Raw genomic sequence first — 23001 nt, 5'->3', positions numbered from 1 at the left:
CGAGTGTTACATTGCTCATCTTTTCTCTCTATGATAAGGTTTTTTTTCCCCAGGCTCTTCATCTAGCATATACTTCCCCGTGGAAAACTGGTAGGGTTCTCAACGAGACATTCTTATCATATGTTTGTTTTTGAGTAAGGGGCATCCACCGAGACTAGAGAATGCGCTATTGTGTAACAACATGCGGTGTACGGAACACGGAGTAGGGAGGACCCCATCGCCTGATAACCAAAAAGAGTCCTTCAGCTGAGTACAGGGCTTCCAAGAAACAAACGTAGTTCTTTTTCACCGCCTATCAATTAAATTATACACCGCCCCCTGTTATTACTATACATTACAGGAGAACCTCTGGAACTGGCTGAAAGAATATGTATCGGATCGATGCCCCTCTGATTCTCGAAATCATAATCTAATATGTAATATACAATAAGGATGGGACATGTTACCATTTAGTATTCTAGAAAGGGTATTATGTTCAATGCCGCGGCGGGTACAAGAAGTGATTGAGAAATATGGACGGGCTGTACGGTATAAAATCTTATAATTCAATACAGCGATAAATGACAAATTGCTGGCAGAATAATAGTGGAGAACTACGTTTGTTTCTTGGAAGCCCTGTAGTCTAGGCTGTTTGTTTCGTATTGTCCTTCATAGGCGATGGACCTTGTTCTATAGAGTATACCTTCCCGAGTTCCAGCTTGGCATCACGCGAAAGCGGGTCTGGCTGAAGCCACCAGGTGCGAAAAGCATCATTCCAGGAATGGGCAATATAAAGTGAAAACTTTGTTATCCCCGAATTTCGGAGCGATTATGTTTAGAGATAGAAGAAGATTATAAGCTTTATTGAACAGATCAAAGCCAAGCCTCCATGCACCTATATAGATGAATACCTACGGCCAAGGATATAAACGACCGTTTTGAATACATACAACATACATGGTTCAGCCCAGGCGATATTGCTGTGTCCCATATAAAACCCTGTTTCGAGTCACACGGTCCCCAAGCCACAGGGCCACAGTGGGTCAGGGAAATAAAAGAAAACATTGTTTTTTATCTCAGCTTCACGAGAATTATATAGTCCGGGGCGTATTACCGGATTTGGATGTCTAAATCATTGCCTCATTGGGAACCACCCTCATGTGAGGCGGATCTCGATTCGCCGCTACCGCATATTTTGTCATGTTCTAGATTTTTGGGACAATCCCGGGCTTTTCAATCCACCAGTGGACACTCCCTGGCGATAGCGGGTGGGTCAACGTCTAACAGCAATTATTTGTGGGACAGATACGGAGTAGCTATGTTGTATGCCCAACGTGGGTAGTTGACGTAGGGCGCATTTTGTAGTACATACAACATACAACATATGTCGTACATGCGGTAGAGCTAAACGATACGTCGGCGGATGTTCTACATTTTGATCAACAATACATTTATTGTCTAAGAAGGAGAATGCAAGAGTATATTCATCCCTTTGCCATGTTCCATTTCCTAATAGAATACCTCATCATGCTGTTTGATGACGTACGTGTGTACCTTCTGGGTCCCACCCCTTTCTGGCTCGTGGAAATCTTCGCCCTCCCGTATACTTATATGCACCTTGCCACTTCAAAGGCAAGACCGCCTTCGAGGTACCAGTGCTATATATCTACTCCGTGCTTGATATCTACTCTATTGCGGTTTCGTTCAGATCGGAACAATGACAGACAGCTGGATGGGTTCCAGCGTTGATATATCTGTTATAATGGCATTGGACATACCACCGAGTCATCGACATGTTGGGCCGCGTGAACATCCCAGACGTGACCCACATCCCCTGGGGGCGTGGGGGGAGTGGATTGAGAAGCACGGGTGTACGGTGTACTGTAAGGCGAAAAATCTACTCCGTACTGTTGTAGTACATAGAAACTCACAGAACCCTCGGCGAGGTATTGAGATATCTCAATAATGGTTCAACAAAAACTTAGTTCAAGCCACTTAGATGCAATTTTGCATCTTCTAACCTTAATGTTACGGGAGGCAATTCCAGTATTCAAGTACATATCTGTGCATTTTGGAAGAAGGGAGAAAAACAAACCCGCCCTCTATGTTGTACAGAGACCACTCGGCATACTTGATGCGCTCAGCAGCTCCTCGAGCTATCTACTCCGTAGTTCGTAGGTACCTGCGAAAGTCGGAATGCATCAACCCTTCTTTCAGCTCAAAGGGAGAGGAAATAAATAAAGTAAAAAAAAAGCGATAATTTAAAAAAGGGCAGATCGGAATTTCCCATCCGAACGGCGGGCGAAATAGGCGAGAGTGTACGGAGTATGTCATGTTTAATCAAAGTAAGGGCCAACCTTGGAAGAGGGGCGCTGTTGCCGCGGAGACGTGCTCCAGTTAGCGATGCTTCCAAGGACCCTACAACATAGGAATTGTCGGGACAAAAATCATGCACGAATATTGCTTGTTTTTCCTTAAAACAGAAAACTGCAATGTTCCGAGCACCAGGGGCTCTGGTTGTCATAGGTCTTGAGGTCCGCTTCTCACACATATAGAGGTGTATCACGCCACATAGGTAGCTATGATATAATGTGGTGGGGACCTGAGGCACGTTCGGTAGCCACTTTCCGGATCTCTTCCTGAGAGCACACGCCATAGTGGCTACACCATAGCGGAGGCCCATGATCACATAGGTCCGAATTCCCTAGAAGCTAGGCAATCCACCTGGATCGGGTTCGGTTCTACTACGGGTGTCGTGGCAATTGCTTCTATCGTACGGAGTACATGTAGATGGCTCAAGCGGCGCTTTCCGCTGATCAGCCCTGACACTTGCGGCCCGGTATTTTCAGTCGATCAACAGTGATCGTTTGGTGGCTTGTGTAATTTTGCGCTGCTATTACTCCCCAGCAATGGCCAACTGATTAACCATGCTTCTCTGGCCAAATCCACTGGAGGCCTTTTTTTGTCCTTTTTTCTTTCTCGCATTTTCTCGCATTTTCACCGTGCTCCACTTTTCAGCTACCTCACCGGCCTGCTATACCATTACAACATCGGTCCCTCTATGATCGAGGCCTTGAATCCTTGATCTTTCGATTGGAGAAGTTTAGAGGAATTATCATGCTTTGAGATCCGCATAATAGAAAATTTCCTTTACATTCACGAATGTGAGCAATAACCAACTTGAAAATAGATTACTATACCATAGACGTCTCATGTGTTCTTCCATCCTGCGCCGATGAAGAACTCTATAGCTACCTGGAAGTCGTTTCGTATCAATACCAGAGACGACTTCTGGCACGATCTGGAAGGACCGCTAGGGCCAGTATAAGCACTGCTGTTCAACTGAAGCCTTAAAAAAGGCAGATACAAATGTATGAAGAACTTATGAAGAACTACCCACTCTTCCTGGCGCAGTGTGTGTGGAACCTGGAGAAGCCGCTTTTCGAATGAGTCTATGCAGCAAAAGGCGAAGCGCCATTTCCCCGGGATCTATAGGACTTAGGGATGTCACCTGGGCATGATTTGCGAGACCAACTCCCCGCTCTCGCTTCATGCGGTACAAGCTTTCAGATCTTCCGAGGCTTTGATACCTCCCGCCATTGCTGAAATCATATTATGCAGTGATCATCATTAGGAAACCTTTGAATTCATCATAGCGAGCATAAGCCATCAAGATCATCCCCTACTAGATAATTTGTGTGGCCATTCGGTCATTGTTTTCTTCTTTGCGTCTATACATAAATTGGACTAGGAGAACGCATCTACACCTAATCCCTACGATGGAGACGATTTGCAACCTCTGTTGCCATTTCGCCCCTAAGGACCTGCTCCATGTTGAATCTTGATCGGGCTAAGCCTATCTCTCGCGGTGCACTGCCGGGTTTGCCCTGCTATAGGGAGCTTCAGAAGCGTACGTGCTTGGAGTCAAGACTGAGGTGGAAGGTGATTCACAAACCTTTTGTGGATGGGGATACTGTGGAGATCAGAGGAAAGCAACCAGGGAATTAAATTATGAGCTACATGGGGATTCAAATGTACTCATATCAGCTAACTAATTCTCTATGGATATAAAATCTTCTACATTTTAGTCATTGCCCATTCGAATTGATCTTTCCCAGTTCTTGCTGGATTTCTCCAAGGCTCCTCTTGTTGTGCAGTATAGCAATCGAGTATATCTATATCATGGGTATGTTTCAAAGTGCCTAGGTTTACAAGGACATATGACATGTTGGGTTCGATTATGGAGAAGAGCTTTTCTTAGTATATATTTCCGGGTTTTCACATCGGACAGTTTTTTTTGTTGGTTTCTAGTTTATTGTTTAATTTCTTATATGCCTATATACAGAGACTTAGCCAGGTACATTGTGTCAGATTACCGGCTCAAAAATATCAATTCTCCCAATTCTGGTGTACAACATCAAGTACTCCGTACTGAACCACGTTAACAATGACCGGGTGCCAAGAACTCCCCCCGGGGAAAAAGGCCCCCACATTCCGGAGAAGAGCCGTCCACCCCCGGGTTTGGATTATTTCTTGCCTTTCGACTGGGCTGTGAAAGCAAGAAAGCTCATCTTGTAGTGATTGTTAGTCGATTATAGAGAAAAATCCACTGCGAAGATCAACATGATATAGGTCTAGAAGACTCCAATGGGGGAAAATGAAGAATTTGATGGTCTCAAACTTTAAATTGCCTATCGGCACGTGACCCACCGAGATAAGCCGGATTGGGCTTAGGGCGGGGGACTCCCATTTCTCTTACAAAAAAAAAGCGGCGATAGAGTCATCGCCGGTCTCTTCTAGCCATCTTCTCAAGTCTACTTGAGAGAGGCACTCGAGCCACTCAATTTCCTTCTACATCAGAAGGATAAATTCCTATCTCCCTGTGTCATAGTTGACTCACTGGGAGAACACCCATTTTCCTTCACAATGACTTCTACCGATACTTACTTGGCCATCCCGGGCTCCGTTGCCTTTTCCCGCTCACGGGGACAGGCTGTTGCTGCTAGCATCGGTGTCCAGGATGTCCGGGCCCAGTGGATTCACTATGTGCACACTACTCAACCACTGGATGAGCCCCAGCGTGCTGTGCTTGAGCAATTGCTCCAGTACGGTGATATCACGGATATCCCTCCCACCTTCGATTCCGCCGACGGTCAATCCGATACCTTCTATATTTTCCCCCGAACCGGTACCGTTTCGCCATGGAGCTCCCAGGCAACTGGTATCTCGCACGTCTGTGGTTTACAGAAGTACGTCAAGCGGATCGAACGGGGTATGAAGATCTCGTGCCTTCGCACCAGTGTAGAGGACTACAAGTCTAATTACATGGATACTCTTCATGATCGGATGACTCAAATCATCGGCAAGGATGAGCCCGATTTGAACCTCATGTTCTCCGAGCACGCTCCTCAGCCCCTCAAGACCATCTCCCTCCAAGGCGGCACCAAGTCCCCCAAGGAGGTTCTTCAGGAGGCGAACAAGGAGCTAGGTTTGGCTCTAGATGAATCAGAGATCGATTACTTGGCTGAAGCCTATGGCCCGAATGGTGCGATTGCCCGTGACCCGACTGATGTCGAGCTCTTCATGTTTGCTCAGGTCAACTCGGAGCATTGCCGACACAAGCAATTCAATGCCTCCTGGGTGATTGATGGCAAGCCCATGCCGAACAGTCTGTTTGCCATGATTCGCAACACACACAAAAAGCACCCCGAACACACCATCAGTGCCTACAGTGATAACGCCGCCGTTCTGGAGGGTCCCGAGGCCGCGTTCTGGGCTCCCGATCCAACCACCGGGCAATGGATGCACACCAAGGAAGTCGTGCATTTCCTGGCCAAGGTCGAGACTCACAACCACCCCACTGCAGTCTCACCCTACCCAGGCGCGGCTACAGGATCCGGCGGTGAGATCCGTGATGAGGGTGCTGTTGGTCGTGGCTCGCGCCCTAAGGCCGGTCTTTCGGGTTACTGTGTGTCAGACCTTCTGATTCCCGACCTGAAGCAGCCCTGGGAGCTTGATGTCGGAAAGCCGAACCACATTGCTAGCAGTTTAGATATCATGTTGGAGGCGCCAATTGGTAGCGCTGCTTTCAACAATGAGTTCGGCCGCCCTTGCATTGGTGGATACTTCCGCACTCTGCTTACCGAGATTGATGTGGGCAATGGCGAAACGGAAGTGCGAGGATACCACAAGCCCATCATGATCGCCGGTGGTGTTGGAACCGTTCGCCCGCAGCACGCCATCAAGCACCCAGACGTTGTCAAGCCGGGTGCTTTCCTCGTCGTTCTGGGTGGCCCAGCAATGCTTATTGGCCTTGGAGGAGGTGCTGCCTCAAGTATCGCCTCTGGTGAGGGATCTGCTGAGCTCGATTTTGCTAGTGTACAGAGAGGCAACGCTGAAGTTCAACGGAGAGCCCAGGAAGTCATCAACGCCTGTACAGCCATGGGAGACAACAACCCCATCAAGTTCATTCACGACGTTGGTGCCGGTGGCTTGTCTAATGCCCTTCCCGAGCTGATCCACGACTCTGGATTGGGAGCTAAATTTGAGCTCCGTGAAATTGACAACACCGACCGCAGCATGAGCCCCATGCAGATTTGGTGCTGTGAAGCTCAAGAGCGCTATGTCATGGCTGTTGGCGAGGAGAGCATGAACAAGTTCACTGCCATCGCCCAGCGTGAGCGTTGCGGCTTCTCCGTTGTCGGACGTGGTGGCGGTTCATCCGAGGAGGAAAAGAGACTTATTCTCCTTGACCGAGAGTCCAAGGAGTACCCGACTCCGATTGATCTTCCTCTATCTGTGCTTTTCGGCAAGACTCCTCGCATGACCCGAACTGTCGATTCGCGAAAGCTGGTGCTGCCTGCCGTGGACTCTAGCCTCAGCAAGTATCTTCCCTCTCTTACCTCGAAGATGGAGATTGTTGATGAAGCCATCAAGAGAGTTTTGTCTTTGCCCGCAGTCGGTTCCAAGTCTTTCTTGATCACCATTGGCGATCGCACTGTTGGTGGCCTTACGGCTCGTGATCAGATGGTTGGCAAGTGGCAGACACCCGTTTCAGATGTTTCAGTCACAGCCACTTCCTTGGCCCAAGGAATTAAGACCGGTGAGGCCTTTGCCATGGGTGAAAAGCCTACCCTGGCTCTGATCTCTGCAGCTTCGTCTGCCCGCATGGCCGTTGCTGAGTCGCTCATGAACTTGGCTGCTTCTGATCTTGTTGACCGTCTCAGCCAAGTGAAGCTGTCAGCCAACTGGATGTCCGCTGGTAGCCACCCTGGCGAGGGCGCTGCTATCTACGAAGCCGTCGAGGCTGTCGGTTTGGACCTGTGTCCCAAGCTTGGCATCAGTATTCCCGTCGGCAAGGACTCCATGTCCATGAAGATGAAATGGAAGGACGAGTCCTCGAATGAGGCCAAGGAAGTCACTGCTCCCATGTCTTGTGTTATCTCTGCCTTTGCGCCAGTTGGCGATTTCACCAAGACCTGGACCCCGGCTCTTCGTAGCTTCGAACAAGTTGGAGAGACTGTTCTCATGTTTGTTGACCTCTCGTTTGGCCGTAAGACTCTTGGCGGATCAGCCCTTGCCCAGGTGTTCAATGAAGTCGGCTCTGAGTGCCCTGATGTTCGCGATGTTGATCTCTTCCGGGACTTCTTCGATGCTACACAGCAGCTTCAGGAAGCTGGAATCGTCTTGGCTTACCACGACCGCTCCGATGGTGGTCTTCTGACTACTCTTGCTGAGATGATGTTCGCCGGTCGCTGTGGTGTTGAGATCATGCTTGACAACATCTGTGCTTCTTTCAACACCAAGGATGTCATCGAGTCCCTCTTCACCGAAGAGCTCGGTGCCGTCTTCCAGGTTCGCAAGGAGCACGAGATCCAGTTCCGCTCATGCTTCGCCACTTGCGGTCCTCCTCCAGGTCTAATCCACAAGATTGGACGTGTCTCTCAGCAGCCTAAGCAGAACCTCACCATCTACCACAAGGCCTCTTTGATCTACCGCAACACTCGTTCCAACCTCCAGCAGACCTGGGCCAAGACCTCCTACCACATGCAGAAGATCCGTGACAATGCCGACTGTGCGGAGCAGGAATATGCCAACATTCTTGACGACGCCAACCCCGGTCTCTCATGGAACCCTACTTTCGACCCCAAAGATAAGGGCTTGCCCATGATGACCAGCCTTTCCCAGTACTCCCCCTTCTCTAACAAGCCCCGCGTTGCCATTCTTCGTGAGCAGGGTGTCAACAGTCAAGCTGAGATGGCATTTGCCTTCAACACTGCCGGTTTCGCTGCCGTTGATGTCCACATGACCGATATTCTTTCCGGTCGCGTCTCTCTCTCCAGCTTCGCCGGTCTCGCCGCCTGCGGTGGATTCTCATACGGCGACGTCTTGGGTGCCGGCCAGGGCTGGGCCAAGTCCGTTCTGCTGCACGAGAACACCCGCAAGGAGTTCCAGGACTTCTTCGAGCGCCCCGACACTTTCGCCCTGGGTGTTTGCAACGGTTGCCAGTTCCTGTCTCGTGTTAAGGAGCTAATTCCCGATGCTGGCTACTGGCCCAGCTTCGAGCGCAACACCAGCGAGCAATACGAAGGCCGTGTCTGCATGGTCCGCATCTCCGACCCCGACCCATCCCGTCCCAGCGTCTTCTTCCACGGCATGGACGGCACTTCGCTCCCTATTGCTGTTGCTCACGGCGAGGGTCGTGCCTCCTTCGTCAACTCTCAGGGCATCTCGGCTTCCGACTTCGTTCGCGAGGGTCTTGCTCCCGTCCGATTCGTCGACAATGCTTCCCTGAAGCCTACCATGAAGTACCCCTTCAACCCCAACGGCAGTCCCGAGGGTATCGCTGCTGTGCGCAGTCCCAACGGCCGTGTCCTTGCCATCATGCCTCACCCCGAGCGTACTGTCATGAACGGCATTGCCAGCTGGCTGCCTCCGAAGGCCGAGTCCTGGGGCGAAATTGGTCCTTGGGGACGTGTCTTCTACAGCGCCAGACGCTGGGTTGGTTAGAATGTTTAGCTTTTATCTATGATGCCTTTCTTTTATTCACATCTTTTTTTTCCGAGTTCTTGTCCATATTCTCTTGGTCCGTTGGAGTTGAAGAAAATCATGCCAAAATGAGCCAGCAAATCAGTATATATCAAAATCAATAATATTCACAAATACCCATCCTCATGTAGTCTAAACGGAAGAATTTGGTTTTTGCTCTAGAGAATTGAAGACGAAATCTCAAATTTATCTAGATAGGAGGGGTCATCCTTGCATTTCCGACGCCTCAAAGTCTAGAAACGGCCGAACTGGACAATCTATGAGCTAATGTAACGCTAACTCCCGCTGAAAATAAAAAAAGGGTATCAAGGTTGTATGATTATTGCCTGCGCCAATTCTGCCTCCACTCCAGCCTGTCAGCAAGAATATCCCAACTTGGAAGCCCATCTGCGCGAGCTAAACTTTTCAGCCCATCCGTGATGAAAGTGGTCAGGTGGTCAAAGTGACTTCTGACCGTTCCCATCTGCTGACTGTAGGTCGAGTGGCGGAATGAGACCGTGAGCGTGGGTTCTGGGTTCATATCATCATCCTCATCAGAGTCGGAGTCGTAGTCAGGGTCTCTCTTTGTGCGCGATGTCTTCGGAGTTTCCAGATCTTGATCTTCGCCGAGCATGTGCGCGACTTGTAGATCGGCGAAACGAACACATAAATCCAGCAATTTGATGATTGCATCATGTATATGTGATAGGTCTTTGGAAAGCAGGCATTGTGCTTCTAAAGAGGTCATGTAGCATTGATGGGCCACGATCATGGCATCGACATCTTGCGCCTCGGATAAAGCTTTGTATAGGGACTGGGTGGCGGTAGATATGACGAGGTAGGTCAGATGACCGTAGATGAAATCGAGGACCCAAAGCATGTTATGGTGGAGCGCATGCACTAGTGTGTCGTTGTCGTCGGGAGCAGTGATACGCTGTTTCACAATGGCGTATTTAGCGCGCCTGATTTGCATCAAGAAGGTTGAGATTCGTTGATAGGAGTATATTGCTTCCTCGGTGATGATATTTGCAATAGGCCATGGGAGACCATAGTCGATTGAAATCGCTTCGAGAATCCCGACAGTTCGGTGGTCGCTTAGGTCTCGCGATGGAGTACTAGCTGGCCGCACAAGAAGCCTTGATGTGTCAATGACGGATATGGAGCTGAAAGCCGTTCTTGATATTTCAGTGAGCAGGAATCTGTCATCCCAAGAGCGGCCTCGATCAATCAGCTCGAAGGTCTTGGCGTCAATCACGCTTACGGCGCTCATGTCTTTGCCAAGGTAGACATGTTGAAGGGCGTCAAGGGAGGTCCATAATCCGCATTGCTGGTCGAGTTCCGTATGTAAAAGGCTAGCACTGAGTGAATGATCGACATCCACCAGCTTTTCGAAAGCGGATTCCACCAATACCGGGAAAGGAAGAGATAGGGAGGAATCTTGGATGTCCTCAAATCTCATGGCCTCGGTGGAGTCGACTGTATCTGGTAGTGCATTCAGATGGCGCAAGAACACCATGCTCTTACCAGCCGTAAACACCTTCTGAACACTGGTCTCAAGGAATTGGGGGATCCTCTGTCGGTTGTGGCCCATATCAAGCATAAACCAGTCATGCCAAAGGGTTCGCAAATCCCCGTTCTCGCGATTTTGAGTCCTCACGAAGAACGTGCTGTCTGAAGTATCAACCTGGCCAGTTTCCATCCAAAGACGAATTGAGCTTGAATATGTTTTGAAGCACAGAAAGAATAAGTCCGCGAGAGATCGGGATGAACCTTCGTCGCCTAGAGCTTCCAGCATGCATATCAGATCGTATAAAAGATCAAGACAACGCATTGGTTGATCAGTCGAGATTTTGCCTAGGTTAACGATCATTTCTGCGAGCAATGCTAGCTCGTTGGAGTGTTGACGGACATCAACAAGAAGCTGGATGAGGCTGACATTTGACCCGGCGGAAAGGTATTTGCACTGGACTTGAGATAAAATTCTGTCAAATTCGAGGAGACGGTCTTCAATTCCCCGACAAAATGTTTGCATATAAGGGATGGTCTGTGATAACTTCGTGAAACGCCGTGCAATGTTGAGCTTAGCGCCTATCTCGCTGAAACACTGCAAGAGCGATCCCAGTGCTTCGTTCGATGAATGTGCAAGAGTGTATCTCCGATCCACTCTAATACCATCGTCTGAGCGTAAGAAAATAGACGTAGGAAGACCCTGAAGCATAAAAATGGTCTCTCTGGCAAATTGAGACTCCGTGATCACGCGTGTGGCTCCCTCTCTTTGGGGCAATGAATGGTGATTTTCTGGTCTCCAAAACTGAGCCTTTGCTAAAGAGCCAACGAGATCCTCATCTTCTCTTGGCACAAAAATTTCATCTGGAACGACATAGTCTTCTTCCACTGTGGTGGCAGTTGGGGGTCTGTGTCGTGGGAGAGACACATCGCTAACAACAGATGAAAAGTCGTCATCTGATGAGTCGCCAGCAAAATCTACCTGCTCCCAGATTTCTTCATCACCGAATGCCGTGCCTTCTGCATCCAGATCCGACCAAGAAAGAGACTCCTTTGCTTTGGCTTCTGCTTCTGGTGCCTTGGCTCTTTCCTCCAGACGGGTAACCGTAGACAACAGGGCGGGACGATCTGAGAGCTGCAGCAACAAACTCAAGATCTCTGGGAGCCAAGATTGCGATTTGCATTCCAGCTCCTCGAGGCGGTTATGAAGAGCCTCTGCAAGTTCATCTCTATTCAAAATTTGGAACTTCTCTTGTAGTCCCTCGAGTTGCTTGGCGACTGCAAACTGGTCGGTGCGGTTATGAGACCCAGTTCGGAGAACTCCTTGTACCCGACGTTTCAGACCTTGAGCACGCGCAGACCCCTACACAGATATCAGTGCGTGAGCTCAAGATGAGAGGATGGCATCAACACAATATAGTATTACCTTCTGATCCGGTGATATCTTAGCAACTGAAGCGATCAAGGCATCAGTAAGCGCACTTAGATCAGCCGCGAGAGCCATCTTCAAACCTAGACTTAAGTCAAGGATAGAGAAATCAGAAATCACATCGATGCAGATATAGAGACGTCATAAAGTGAAGAAGCATAAAATGAGGATGTTTTGCCTGGGCGACGCTAGTCCCGACAAGGAAAGATGGCCACTCTTATGCGCGCCTCTCTCTCCCTCCGACCATCTCGCCCCCCTTTCAGCAAACACCATCATCATGGCTATCGCGCGACCGATTCGCATGCTGGGCGCAGCATGCATACTGCTCTGTCTATTCCTTGTCTTCCAATTACATCAGGATTCCTCTGAAGGCGGGTCTAAGCTGGTCCATGGCATGAAAAAGGATCCTCTTGTAGATCGTGAGTGACCCCGATTTCTTGCCACATCCCTTTTTGCAATCGTCACCCATAAAATGCCATGCTGACTATATTTTCCAGCGACTGGAGAACCTTCAGGGAATTTGTGGAGAGCCGACGAACACGATTACTCCCCCGATAGCGAACAATCGGCCCGCACCAATGCCGCGCTCATCACTCTCGTTCGCAATGAGGAACTGGGCCAGCTCCTCTCGACTATGAACGATCTAGAGCGAACATGGAACGGCAAATTCAACTATCCCTATATTTTCTTCAACGATGTGCCCTTCAGCGAGGAGTTCAAGCAGAAGACTCGGGCAGCGACCAAGGCTAAGGTCCAATATGGTACAGACTCCCCTCCTGTTGGAATGAGACAAAACATAGCTAACTCTAAATCCAGAGCTTGTGCCCAAGGAGCACTGGGATGTCCCAAGCTGGATTAATATGGATCTCTTCCACGAATCCGCCAAGCTTCTAGCGGAGCAAGACATCCAGTACAGCTCCCAGGTCTCCTACCACCAGATGTGTCGCTGGAACAGCGGCATGTTCTACAAGCACCCCGCCCTCGCTGGCTACCGCTACTACTGGCGCATCGAGCCCAACGTCAAGTTCTTCTGCGATGTCGACTATGATGTGTTCCGATACATGGAGGATGGCAACAAGACCTACGGCTTCACCATCAACCTTTACGATGCACCTCAGAGTATCCCGTCCCTCTGGCCCGAGACTCAGCGATTCCTTGCCGCCAACCCCTCGTACCTCAGCGACAACAACATGTGGGAGTGGATTACCGACGATGTGGCTCGTCCCGAGCACACCAAGGGTGGCAATGGATATTCCACTTGTCACTTCTGGTCCAACTTCGAAATCGGCGATCTTGATTTCTTCCGTGGCGAGAAATACGAGGCGTACTTCCAGCACCTGGATCGCGCCGGCGGTTTCTTCTATGAGCGCTGGGGTGATGCACCTGTCCACTCCCTTGGTATTGGTCTTTTCGCCGATGCCGCCAACGTTCACTGGTAAGTCATGCTATTTTTCTCCCATCCAAGAAGTCTCACTAACATATATTTTCACCAGGTTCCGCGATATTGGATACAACCACATCCCTTATCTCAACTGCCCCAACTCTCCCAAGTGCTCCGGCTGTAAGGCTGGTCAGTTCTATGAAGGCGCAGACTGGCTCTCCAAGGAGGATTGCCGACCTACCTACTTCAAGTATGTTGGAACGCACTAAGTATCAGGTCTTCCGATTGATCTGTCCTCCCGTCTCTTGTTATTCTGGAGAGTGCCTCACGACTCAATTCCTTGCATCACATTGCATACCCCTATGACTATATTACTGAAAATCAGTGGCTTGGTACCCGGCGTTTGAGCGGACACATAGCTGTGTGTATTGATGATTTTGTGCCCCTTTTGTTTCTCCCTTTTTTGGTTTAATTCCTTGTCACAAAATACGTTCTTGGCCATGTTCCTATCCCCCAAAGGGCTACAGGGGCCTTGTTTTCATTGTACTTATATTGATTGCGCATGGATCACTTTGGAGGAGGTCTCTTTGTTCTAGACTGGTGCCTGTTGGCCTGCCTGCCGCAGCTGTTATTTTGTTTGATATATTGGCTACTTAGGAACAAGAACTGAGTTGCAGACTAGCCTAGCCATTCTACCATTTTGAGGATGCAATATCCATCCCATGAGAGTATAGGAAAAAAATTTGAAGATCGAGGACCGAAGACTGAGTTGAGCGGTTGATAACACAACAATGCAGGATGACTGAACAAGATGGAATCAAGATAGATTAAGCACCAACCAAGTAAGGTACAGAAGACCTTTTTCCAGACAACGGCCGCACTAACAACACAAGAGATCTCTAAAGTATGTATACAGTTTTCTCTTCGACCCAACCTAATCCTCAGCCAGTCAAGCAGTGCCGGATAAACAACGTGCGAGGGGGTACTGATTGTTTAAGAGAAAATTGACGTGAACGTAGAATTGATGATGCGAATTTACGCCTCCTGGGGGTAAAGCTCCTCACGGAGGGCAACACCCAACTCCACACGCAGGCTCTCGAGAGACTCGAGGTATTGCTTGTACTGCTCGGGGTTCTCGACCTTAGCCTTGACACCTAGTGGTGAAATAATGTTAGTATCGGTTCAAGAACGATAGAGCCTAGGGCTCGAGGATGGAATATTGTTAAAGCGTACCCTCGAAGACGCGGACAGCGGTGGGGTAGTCGTTAACACGGCGGGCGGCCTTGAGGGCGGCAGTGAGGACCTCAACGGAGGGAACGAGATCGTAAGCGAAGCAGTTGTTCAGGTTGCGCTGTTTGCAAAGACATGCATTAGCCAGGTGATGAATTAAAGCGGATATAGAAGCCGCATGTTGAGTGTGACGGGTGTGGCTGCCATGTATCGCATGCCGATCCATATGCCTCGGGTGTTGTCGAGATAATTCATACCTGGAGCTCGAAAACGTCCTGAACACCATCGAATTCCTTCTCGAATCTGCAATTGAGATACACAGTTAGAGACATGTCCCCAATTATGAGTCAAGCTTTGCCGACGCTCGTTCCGGAAAGCGCCTAACATCAAAACGCACGGCGCTTCCTTCCCACTGTTCCGGCGTCAATGGCTTGCGGTTTGGGGGCGTACCTAGCAGAGAACTCTTCGTAGGTCTCATCCTCGTGGCCGGAGCGGCGCATAGCGGTAGTACCGAAGTTGGAGGCGCGGGCGGCGGCCAGAGTGACCGGGGACTGGATCCGGGACTGGGCCAATTGGGGAGCTCTGAAGAAGCCAGTAGGGCGAACGGCGCGGGTCGCCACGCGGAAGATAGAGAGGGAGGGCATTATGAGAAGAGGACCGCGTTGGACCGGACTGGAACAATGGTGAGGGGAGAGGTGTGGATGGAGACGGGAAGGGGAGGTGAGAAGTGCCTCTAGGATTTTGCGGGTGGTGTGGTGTTGGCGCCTGAGGCAGCATCACGGGTGCTGAGTCATCATCCGATTGGCCCCGTCCCAAATGGTCTTGATCTCAAAGGGCGGTCGCTGATTGGCTGCATGACTTGTGACTTTCGAGATGCGTGTCATTGGCCGAGTGTTAAGTCATGATATCAGATTGTTTCGGTGCTTGCTGATGTTTTTGTTGGCTTTCCAATGTGATGGGGCAGTATTTAGGGGAAACCCTCGATCTGGACATTTAGAGCACAAATCGTAGTAGGAAATGGCTGTTCAACTCCCTAGGTATATATTTAGCCTAACTGTGGCCCAACGAAGCCGACACAGATGGTTCTTTCAACAACTAGTTCCAATGTAGTTAACAGATAGCAAGATTACTGCCTTTTCACCTTGAATCGTCAAGAAAGCACCGGAGAAGTTGATCGCATAGGGACATACAAGGATGCTTTGAGACTTGGAGCTTGGAGACAAACAGGAACCGAGGCTATTAGCCTATTAGATAGTAGGCAAAACGTCGGCCAAAGATACGAAGATTCTTGTGGCTACATATCAGATAGAAAGGTTGCTCATTTTATCCACGGGAAAAACCTGACAGGAGCTGAACAAAGTTCACATTGAGCTCCATGCTTTGATGTCTGGGATATGCCTTGTTCCGGATGGTCGATATAAGGTACCCCAACAAGATGTACTCTGTACCTCGTACAACACCTCAAATCTCTACACTCAGCGATAGTCCCTGCCAAAGTGACTTTCAATGGTAATCTTCCCATGGCACCGGTGATAAGCAGTAACTCAACCGCAGCACCGACTCGGAGATTTCCAAACTGACGCTTTGGGTATGGATCTGGTTTCGTAAGGCGGGGACAGCCCAGGTGGAATCCACCCAGTTGGATTGGGGATCCAGAAAAGTGTTGAAAATACCTAGGTATGTTAGCCGTGACGGAGTAGACCGTCGATATACAGCATTGCTGTAGATAAACCCTCGGCAATTGTATATAAACTACTCCTTGTGTAAGCTGTAATGCGCTACGGAGTATTGGCATGGGACTAGCCACTAGCATGTGATAGTTCACGCTGAGGACAGCCTGGCGACTCAGCACCACGATACACTCCATATTGGGCGGTTTGGGAGCAAATACCCACGATCGTCAATCATAACCAAGACGAGATCCATTCCGTTCCTGTGCGCAATCTCCTTATGTACACAATGACGCCTAGTACCTGGAAGTAGATGCGATCGGAACTCGATGTTCCCCTTTTTATGGCACGCTAAACCCTTTCGGGTCCTCAACGGACGCGCCGGACGCAAAAAGTAAGTGTTCTCCTGTATTTCTCCAGCTTTTCCTCTCTCTTCCCTCGCCCCCTTTCCCACTTTCATTTCTTTAGCTTTTTTTTCTTTTTCTTTCCTTTCCTTTACTCTGTGTGGCCTTTCTTGTGACGGTTTCAACGCAGTTCAATCGCTGCTCCGTCAAGAACAGCTGCCTTACACGGCTGTCGCCATCTCTAATCGCACTTCGATTTGGTAGAGAGAGCAACCTAATCCGTCACAATGGCGTCTGAAATCCTCAAGCATGTTTCGGTCCCAACCATCGATCGGCCCTTCGGTGTGCACTTGTGGCCCCTCTTCGACCAGGCCTATGAGAAGCTTATGGGATATCCCGCCAGCGAGTTCACTTTTACCGACGGTGTGACCCCTCTGTCCACCTTGAAGGAGACTTCAATGATGCTTGTCACCTACTATGTTATCATTTTCGGTGGCCGTGAAGTCATGAAGAAGCTGCCTGCGTTCAAGCTTAACACTTTGTTCATGATTCACAACTTCTTCTTGACCACTGTCAGCGCTATCTTGCTGGCATTGTTCGTGGAGCAGCTTGTGCCCACTCTCTGGAGACACGGAGTGTTCTACACTATCTGCGATCAGCGCGGCGGCTGGACTCAGCCTCTCATTATCTTGTACTACGTAAGTCGCAAAGTGCATGAACCATTGAAAGCGGAGAAATTAACCTCGATTAGCTCAACTACCTCAACAAATACGTCGAGTTCATTGACACCATCTTCCTGGTTCTCAAGAAGAAGCCATTGACCTTCCTCCACACTTACCACCACGGTGCTACCGCCCTCCTCTGCTACACCCAGCTTATCGGTGTGACCGCTGTCCAGTGGGTGCCTATCACCATCAACCTGCTGGTCCACGTTGTGATGTACTGGTACTACTTCCAGAGCGCCCGTGGTGTTCGCATTTGGTGGAAGAAGTACATCACCATGCTGCAGATCCTCCAGTTCGTCATTGACGTCGGTAAGTGATGCCGGTCCCGCAACCCGCAAGGAAAAGAATACTAACAGATCCAAGGCTTCATCTACTTCGCCTCCTACACCTACTTCACCTCTGCCTACTTCCCTTGGCTCCCTAACATGGGCAAGTGTGCTGGTGAGGAATTCGCTGCCATGGCTGGTATCGGTATCATCAGCTCTTACTTGGTCCTGTTCATCTCCTTCTACATTGCCACCTACAACAAGACTGCCAAGTCTGGCCGTCCCCGCCGCAACACCGGCCAGAAGTCATTGATTGACATGCGGAACTTCGAAATCCCCTCGCCCGCCGGTAACCAGAACGGTAGCGCTAAGTCCACCGGCCGCTCTAACGGCCCTGTGACCCGCTCCCGCAAGGCCTAAATGGCGAATAGAAGCACAATTGCCTTCAAGCACACTTGAAATGTGTGACTTGGAAGAATTAGAATGTCCGGGAGTTTGATCGTTGGATCATCCCGTGATAGGCCCTTGAATTAAAAGTTCATATAATACTTGTGGCCAAACAAGGCAGAAGAGCAGGGTGGCTGCTCTTGGGTGATGCGTCTCTATATTTGTTTAATGAATGACCACCTCATGATGCCAGATCCATTACCTGGGCATGGGGTATGAGCCTTGGAATTGTCGGATTGCATGCGCCGAAACGTTTATCGGAAAAACCTGCAGGGCGAGACATCTCATTTCAATGCGGGAATACTGTTGGATTTTCCCGGCAGTCTCGTCATGCTTGTATTTTATAATGTTGTTTTCTTCTTCTGTTCATGTTTGTCGTTATCACCCGTCTGTTGATGGCAGGCCATTTGATTGTATTCCTCGCCCTTATTGTTACTAAATTATTTTTTGATAGACTTTAGCTCCTTATATCAAGACAAATGTAATGATTTCTGTTTCAAACAATCTAGGTTGCTTGGTAAACCAAAGAGAAGAGATTGTGGGCAGCCCGAGATGATGCCATATGGGATATCCGTGGATGTTTGCTTTGGTTGACTGCCTCCATGCGAAGTATGTCATTAGCACCTTCCAGACAGCCAAGTTTCATTTGTATTTCCCCCATGCACAGACAGTCCATATCCCAAGACCATCCACGCTAGACCGCCCTTTGAAGCCTTCTATCGCTCAAGCCCAGCCATCCCATATGAACAAAGCCGATCAACGCAAAACAAATACCCCAGCCTGTTTATATGGCAACATCAAACAGTGTACTCCGTATCCTCTGACCGTAACTCAATGTGCAGCATCACACAATTGAAGACTGCGCGGCAAAGATGCAGGGACCATCTGGTGGAGCTTAAACCCGCACCATGGCCTGTGCGACGAGACACAAACAACGCCACATGAAAGTGATATATCTCATCTGCCCCAGACACTAGTGGCCAGTTAGCAAAACGATTATTGGCAAACTGTCAACACACCAAACAGGCATAGCCTTGCCAGTGGAACAGAATAGAAAAACCAAAAGAAAACCTTGAAATGTCAATACTGTTGAATGGCAAGGCTGGTCATACCCAGCCTTCTAGATGCAAAACCGCGATCTCCTAGCACCTGAAAACCACGACCAGCTATCAGCAGGTGTCATGGGGCTGGGGGGAAAACAATGCAATGGGCGTAAGCCGTACGGAGTACTCCGTCCTCCGTCCTCCGTAGAGGTAAGAAAACGGAGTGCTTGGTCATCGGCCAGACCTCACCTCAAGCAGCCTCAGAGGCACCTTGCTTGGATGCCATGCGCAAAGATAATCTGGAGACTGAATGGACATGCAGGTTCGGAGGTTGCTGCTAGTATGTGCATAGACGCTAGCCTAGGAAAGGAATAAGAAGATACCAAAAAAAAAAGAAGGATTGGCACGACTGCAGTAGTTGCCGTGTTGACGTTGATAACCTGACGATCTATGCAATTCCTGTAGCTTTGGGTGGATTTCAAAAAAGGCGTTAGATACCCACAGGGACTGGGTGAATGGCCAGTAATTGGAGGCATTAGGGTTCCTTAAAAAACGTCGCGGAGAAGGCGTCATATGGGTACTCCGTACTCCGTACCTGCAGACAAGAAGTCGGAATATTGAGATCGGAGTCCTTGCTGAACTATGGGAATGGTCTATCAATGGTACGATATACTCCGTAATAAGATATGAGATTGATGGTATGTGAGATGTCAGATAAGATGCTAGAAATCAGTTTGCACCAAGAGGTGACAGGCCTAGTCTGGTTTCCACAAGTAAGGAGGTGGGAGGTTGGAAGGTGAAGGTTGGCAGCGGACGGTGGGCGGCGGACGATGGACGGTGAAGTCGGAAACTTCGTTTTGCCGGAGTTTTGCAGAAGCTCGAGGTTTTGTCCTGTGCTGCAGCGTCATGATCACTGCATCATTCCTGGAATATCTCCCAGGAGGCAAGAAATCCCCTCTCTACCTCCTCTTAACCCTCCAGCATGACTAACCCCTTTGAGGGCCTGGGAGGTTAGATTGCCCCTGACGTCTCCTACCCCAGGGACTAAGGACTACGGTCCCAGCACTGGGGTGTTCCTACATTTTGACCCTCCATACTCCGTACCTCGTACCTGGATGCCGCATAACCAGCAAAATAAACCATGGTTTGACGCTAAAGTGATTTGAAAGGGGAGTTCGTAGCGTGTTTGAGCTATACACAGGACCCCCGCTAGCCCCCGGATGGCGAACTTGGCATCTCAGCAGGCGATGTGATTCGACGAAGACTCTGCTTATGGGCCGTTCTCCATTTGCAAGTCCATCGTGGTTCGGTTCTCGTCCCACTGTGGTGTCGTTTCAAAGGTTCTAATCTAAACCGGACTACAGTACGGAGTATGGAGTAGTCGTTCCACTGAAGGAATGCTCTCCAGGAGAGCAGTCTCCCTTATTGGGCCCTCGACATCCCGCTCTTTCTATTCTCCCGCTCTGGATACGATGTACAGAGTACATCGTTCAAGGACTTGCTATCCTTGGATCTTTGGCTGATACTTGTCCAATCATTGAACCGCAACAGATCGCGGAGCATTAGGTGCATGCGGGCTGACCAACGACAGCTCAGGTTGATCTATCAGATTCGCGCTGAATGTTCTTTTTTTAAATTATTGTTTTTATTTTAATCTATTATTGCTTCTCCAACCAGGGTTCCAAACCAGCCCTCTTGCCACGATATCCGCGTTTTGCCTGAAACTGGCCATCCCGGACCTCCCCAACCCACCCTATTTGACCACTATGCAAGGGTGATACCCCAATCACATTCATCCTCCTGCTCAAGGTTCACTCCTCTTACGCGCTGATGCACGCAACATAGCCTTTTCCATTCTCTGCCTTTCTGCCACACGTGCGCAGGGATCAACATGGTTAGGCAAGTCCCTGGGTGGAGGCCTTCTGTTCCTTCTACTCCGTGCAATATCCTTATATTGGATTGAGCTATGCATCCCCTGCCCATAGCTCCTGAGTCCCACACCGTTCCACTTCCTTAAAGAGCCTTTTATCGCCCCGCTGTACTGTGGACTCTTGGATCTGCTCTGCAGCTTTGCACCCGTGGGATATTTGACGGGAGTTATTACGTCGCCTTGTGTCTCCTTTTTACCCTGTCGCTGGTATACCTAGTGGAGGGCTGGTCTTCTCTCTTCTCTTTTTTTGGTCCTTGTTCTTTACTTCTACCTGAGGCCCGTCTACTCTTTGGAATAGTTCTTATCTCTCTTCTGTTCTATCACCAGACTTACTGAACTACTTGACAAGAAAACATGTACGACCCGGCTACCTCGCTGAGTCTACACCGCTTGAGCCGGCACAGTCTCCAAGATCGATATGAGTCAGATGAGGAGGCTGTGTCCGAATCCGATGCCGGCGCCCAAGATTTACTCTCCTCACCGGTACACTCAAAAGAAGCCGAGATCTTTGATACAGATCTTAGTGCCGGCGATACTCTCCGTATGGGTCATGATTCTGATCGGAATGAAAATACCATTCTGGCACCAACAATCAAACGTTCTCGGCCTGTCTCCTCGGCCACCAAGAGGAATAGCAGGGCTAGCTTCGATGAAGATTCTTATGTTTTTGATCCAGAGGAACAGGTCGTTCTCGAACTGCCGTCGCCAGAACCCTCTCCGCAAATGGCATCCCCCACCTTTTTACAGCCATCGATGTACGTCTGGCCCAAGCCACCCCGGCCTACGAACTCCAGGTCTCGCTCCGCTTCGCCTGCCTCACTCTTTTCGGTAGAAGATGCAGATATCCAAATCGCAAAGAGTGTCACCATGATGGAACCTCCAACCCGTCCCACCGTGGTCTTGATAAATGCTCTGGGATCACGGACTAAGGGCTCGAAATCTCGACCGTCCAATTCTCACTCTCGGGAAAGCAGTCGAAACCGCCCCGCGTTGGCCAAGGCTGCTAACCGATTTGCAATGCTACGCTCACCAGAGAAAGCGATTAGGCCATCCCGAATAGTTGAGAAACCGAACACTTCAAAGCAATCACCTAACACAACACCGACCCTAGCGTCAGGGCAAGGTCCACTACTAGGACCCAGTGCGGTTATCAACCACGTCTCCGAAATTCCCCCAGTCCCCTCCTTGCCAGCACCCCCACGAACAGCCCCGACCCAAGAATATCGGGGCCACCTTCATACTCCAGCCTCAGACGCAGCAATGCCACCGCCGCTCAAACTGCGAACCCGCCGACCTCCCTCTTTGCACAGCACAAGCAGTGGCAGCGTCCGCTCCCAACCTTCGCGCCCAACAACCCCCTTCTCTTCTGAGGAAATGACCAGCCCCCTCGGCACAACAAAATACGACATACCCGCCCAGTTGACCAGAACCGACAGTCCTGTCTCAATCTCATCTACTTCCTCACCACCCCCATACACACCTTCGAAGCGCAGCGCTCCCCCAAGCTACAGCGTCTCAAACATGCTCACCGGTCGCTCACCCATCATGATGCGGGGTACGACAAGGAAACACTCCTCCTCCAGCATCCATTCGTTGAACAGCCTGCGTTCTGAGGTCGGCGCCAATGAGCCCACTTCCTCACAGATCTCTGTCGCGACCCAGCCCGTCCCAGCTCCCAGTCCCGAACCTCAGCGCTTGCAAAAATCAAACCAGAGTCGCCATATACGGAATAATAGCACTGCACCTAGCGGGCGTGGCTTCATGGGCTTGAAGTTTGGAAGGCGAGCTCCTACTAAGCCATGATTCTGGGAGGCCATGTCTTGTACCATTTTTGGTGCTGCTTCTTCTTCTTTCTTCCCAGCTTATTATTTCCCACTTTGCATTTTTTTCACTTCTGATACTTGACACATATTCACTTACTAATATCGTTATGGGTGGGGACATTTCTCTCACCAGGCTTGCGGGTTTCAGATCTTTTGATTTCCCGTTTGGTGGTCCTTTCATGCTTGATATTGATGTCTACT

General features: G+C 49.7%; 7 protein-coding genes across 7 annotated transcripts; 5 read left to right on the top strand and 2 right to left on the bottom strand.

Moving 5' to 3' along the window:
* Positions 1 to 4905: 4905 nt before the first annotated feature.
* N7457_001594 (phosphoribosylformylglycinamidine synthase) lies at positions 4906 to 8988 on the top strand (the record flags this gene model as incomplete). Its single annotated transcript, XM_057172640.1, has 1 exon — positions 4906 to 8988. One exon carries the CDS (start codon positions 4906 to 4908, stop codon positions 8986 to 8988), a length of 4083 nt encoding a protein of 1360 aa, XP_057036543.1.
* Positions 8989 to 9346: 358 nt separating this feature from the next.
* Positions 9347 to 12016, bottom strand: N7457_001593 (uncharacterized protein; the record flags this gene model as incomplete). Its single annotated transcript, XM_057172639.1, has 2 exons — positions 9347 to 11875; positions 11939 to 12016. The coding sequence occupies 2 exons, from the start codon at positions 12014 to 12016 to the stop codon at positions 9347 to 9349; spliced, it is 2607 nt and encodes an 868-aa protein (XP_057036542.1).
* Positions 12017 to 12218: 202 nt separating this feature from the next.
* Positions 12219 to 13591, top strand: N7457_001592 (glycosyltransferase family 15 protein; the record flags this gene model as incomplete). The annotated part of the gene is made up of 4 exons (XM_057172638.1): positions 12219 to 12360; positions 12439 to 12702; positions 12758 to 13376; positions 13435 to 13591. The coding sequence occupies 4 exons, from the start codon at positions 12219 to 12221 to the stop codon at positions 13589 to 13591; spliced, it is 1182 nt and encodes a 393-aa protein (XP_057036541.1).
* A 766-nt stretch (positions 13592 to 14357) lies between these two features.
* Positions 14358 to 15196, bottom strand: N7457_001591 (cytochrome c oxidase subunit VI; the record flags this gene model as incomplete). Its single annotated transcript, XM_057172637.1, has 4 exons — positions 14358 to 14476; positions 14556 to 14673; positions 14810 to 14855; positions 15003 to 15196. The coding sequence occupies 4 exons, from the start codon at positions 15194 to 15196 to the stop codon at positions 14358 to 14360; spliced, it is 477 nt and encodes a 158-aa protein (XP_057036540.1).
* Positions 15197 to 16511: 1315 nt separating this feature from the next.
* N7457_001590 (uncharacterized protein) lies at positions 16512 to 16830 on the top strand (the record flags this gene model as incomplete). Its single annotated transcript, XM_057172636.1, has 2 exons — positions 16512 to 16521; positions 16643 to 16830. 2 exons carry the CDS (start codon positions 16512 to 16514, stop codon positions 16828 to 16830), a joined length of 198 nt encoding a protein of 65 aa, XP_057036539.1.
* A 23-nt stretch (positions 16831 to 16853) lies between these two features.
* Positions 16854 to 17977, top strand: N7457_001589 (elongation of very long chain fatty acids protein; the record flags this gene model as incomplete). The annotated part of the gene is made up of 3 exons (XM_057172635.1): positions 16854 to 17264; positions 17318 to 17600; positions 17655 to 17977. 3 exons carry the CDS (start codon positions 16854 to 16856, stop codon positions 17975 to 17977), a joined length of 1017 nt encoding a protein of 338 aa, XP_057036538.1.
* A 3354-nt stretch (positions 17978 to 21331) lies between these two features.
* Positions 21332 to 22780, top strand: N7457_001588 (uncharacterized protein; the record flags this gene model as incomplete). Its single annotated transcript, XM_057172634.1, has 1 exon — positions 21332 to 22780. One exon carries the CDS (start codon positions 21332 to 21334, stop codon positions 22778 to 22780), a length of 1449 nt encoding a protein of 482 aa, XP_057036537.1.
* Between the last annotated feature and the right edge of the window lie 221 nt (positions 22781 to 23001).

The sequence above is a fragment of the Penicillium paradoxum genome (genome assembly GCF_028828445.1).
Source record: "Penicillium paradoxum strain IBT 22861 chromosome Unknown utg000002l_segment0_segment0, whole genome shotgun sequence".
Taxonomy (NCBI): Eukaryota; Fungi; Ascomycota; class Eurotiomycetes; order Eurotiales; family Aspergillaceae; genus Penicillium; species Penicillium paradoxum.
Note: the sequence above shows the minus strand (reverse complement) of the source record. Positions and strands in the feature narration are given on the sequence as shown.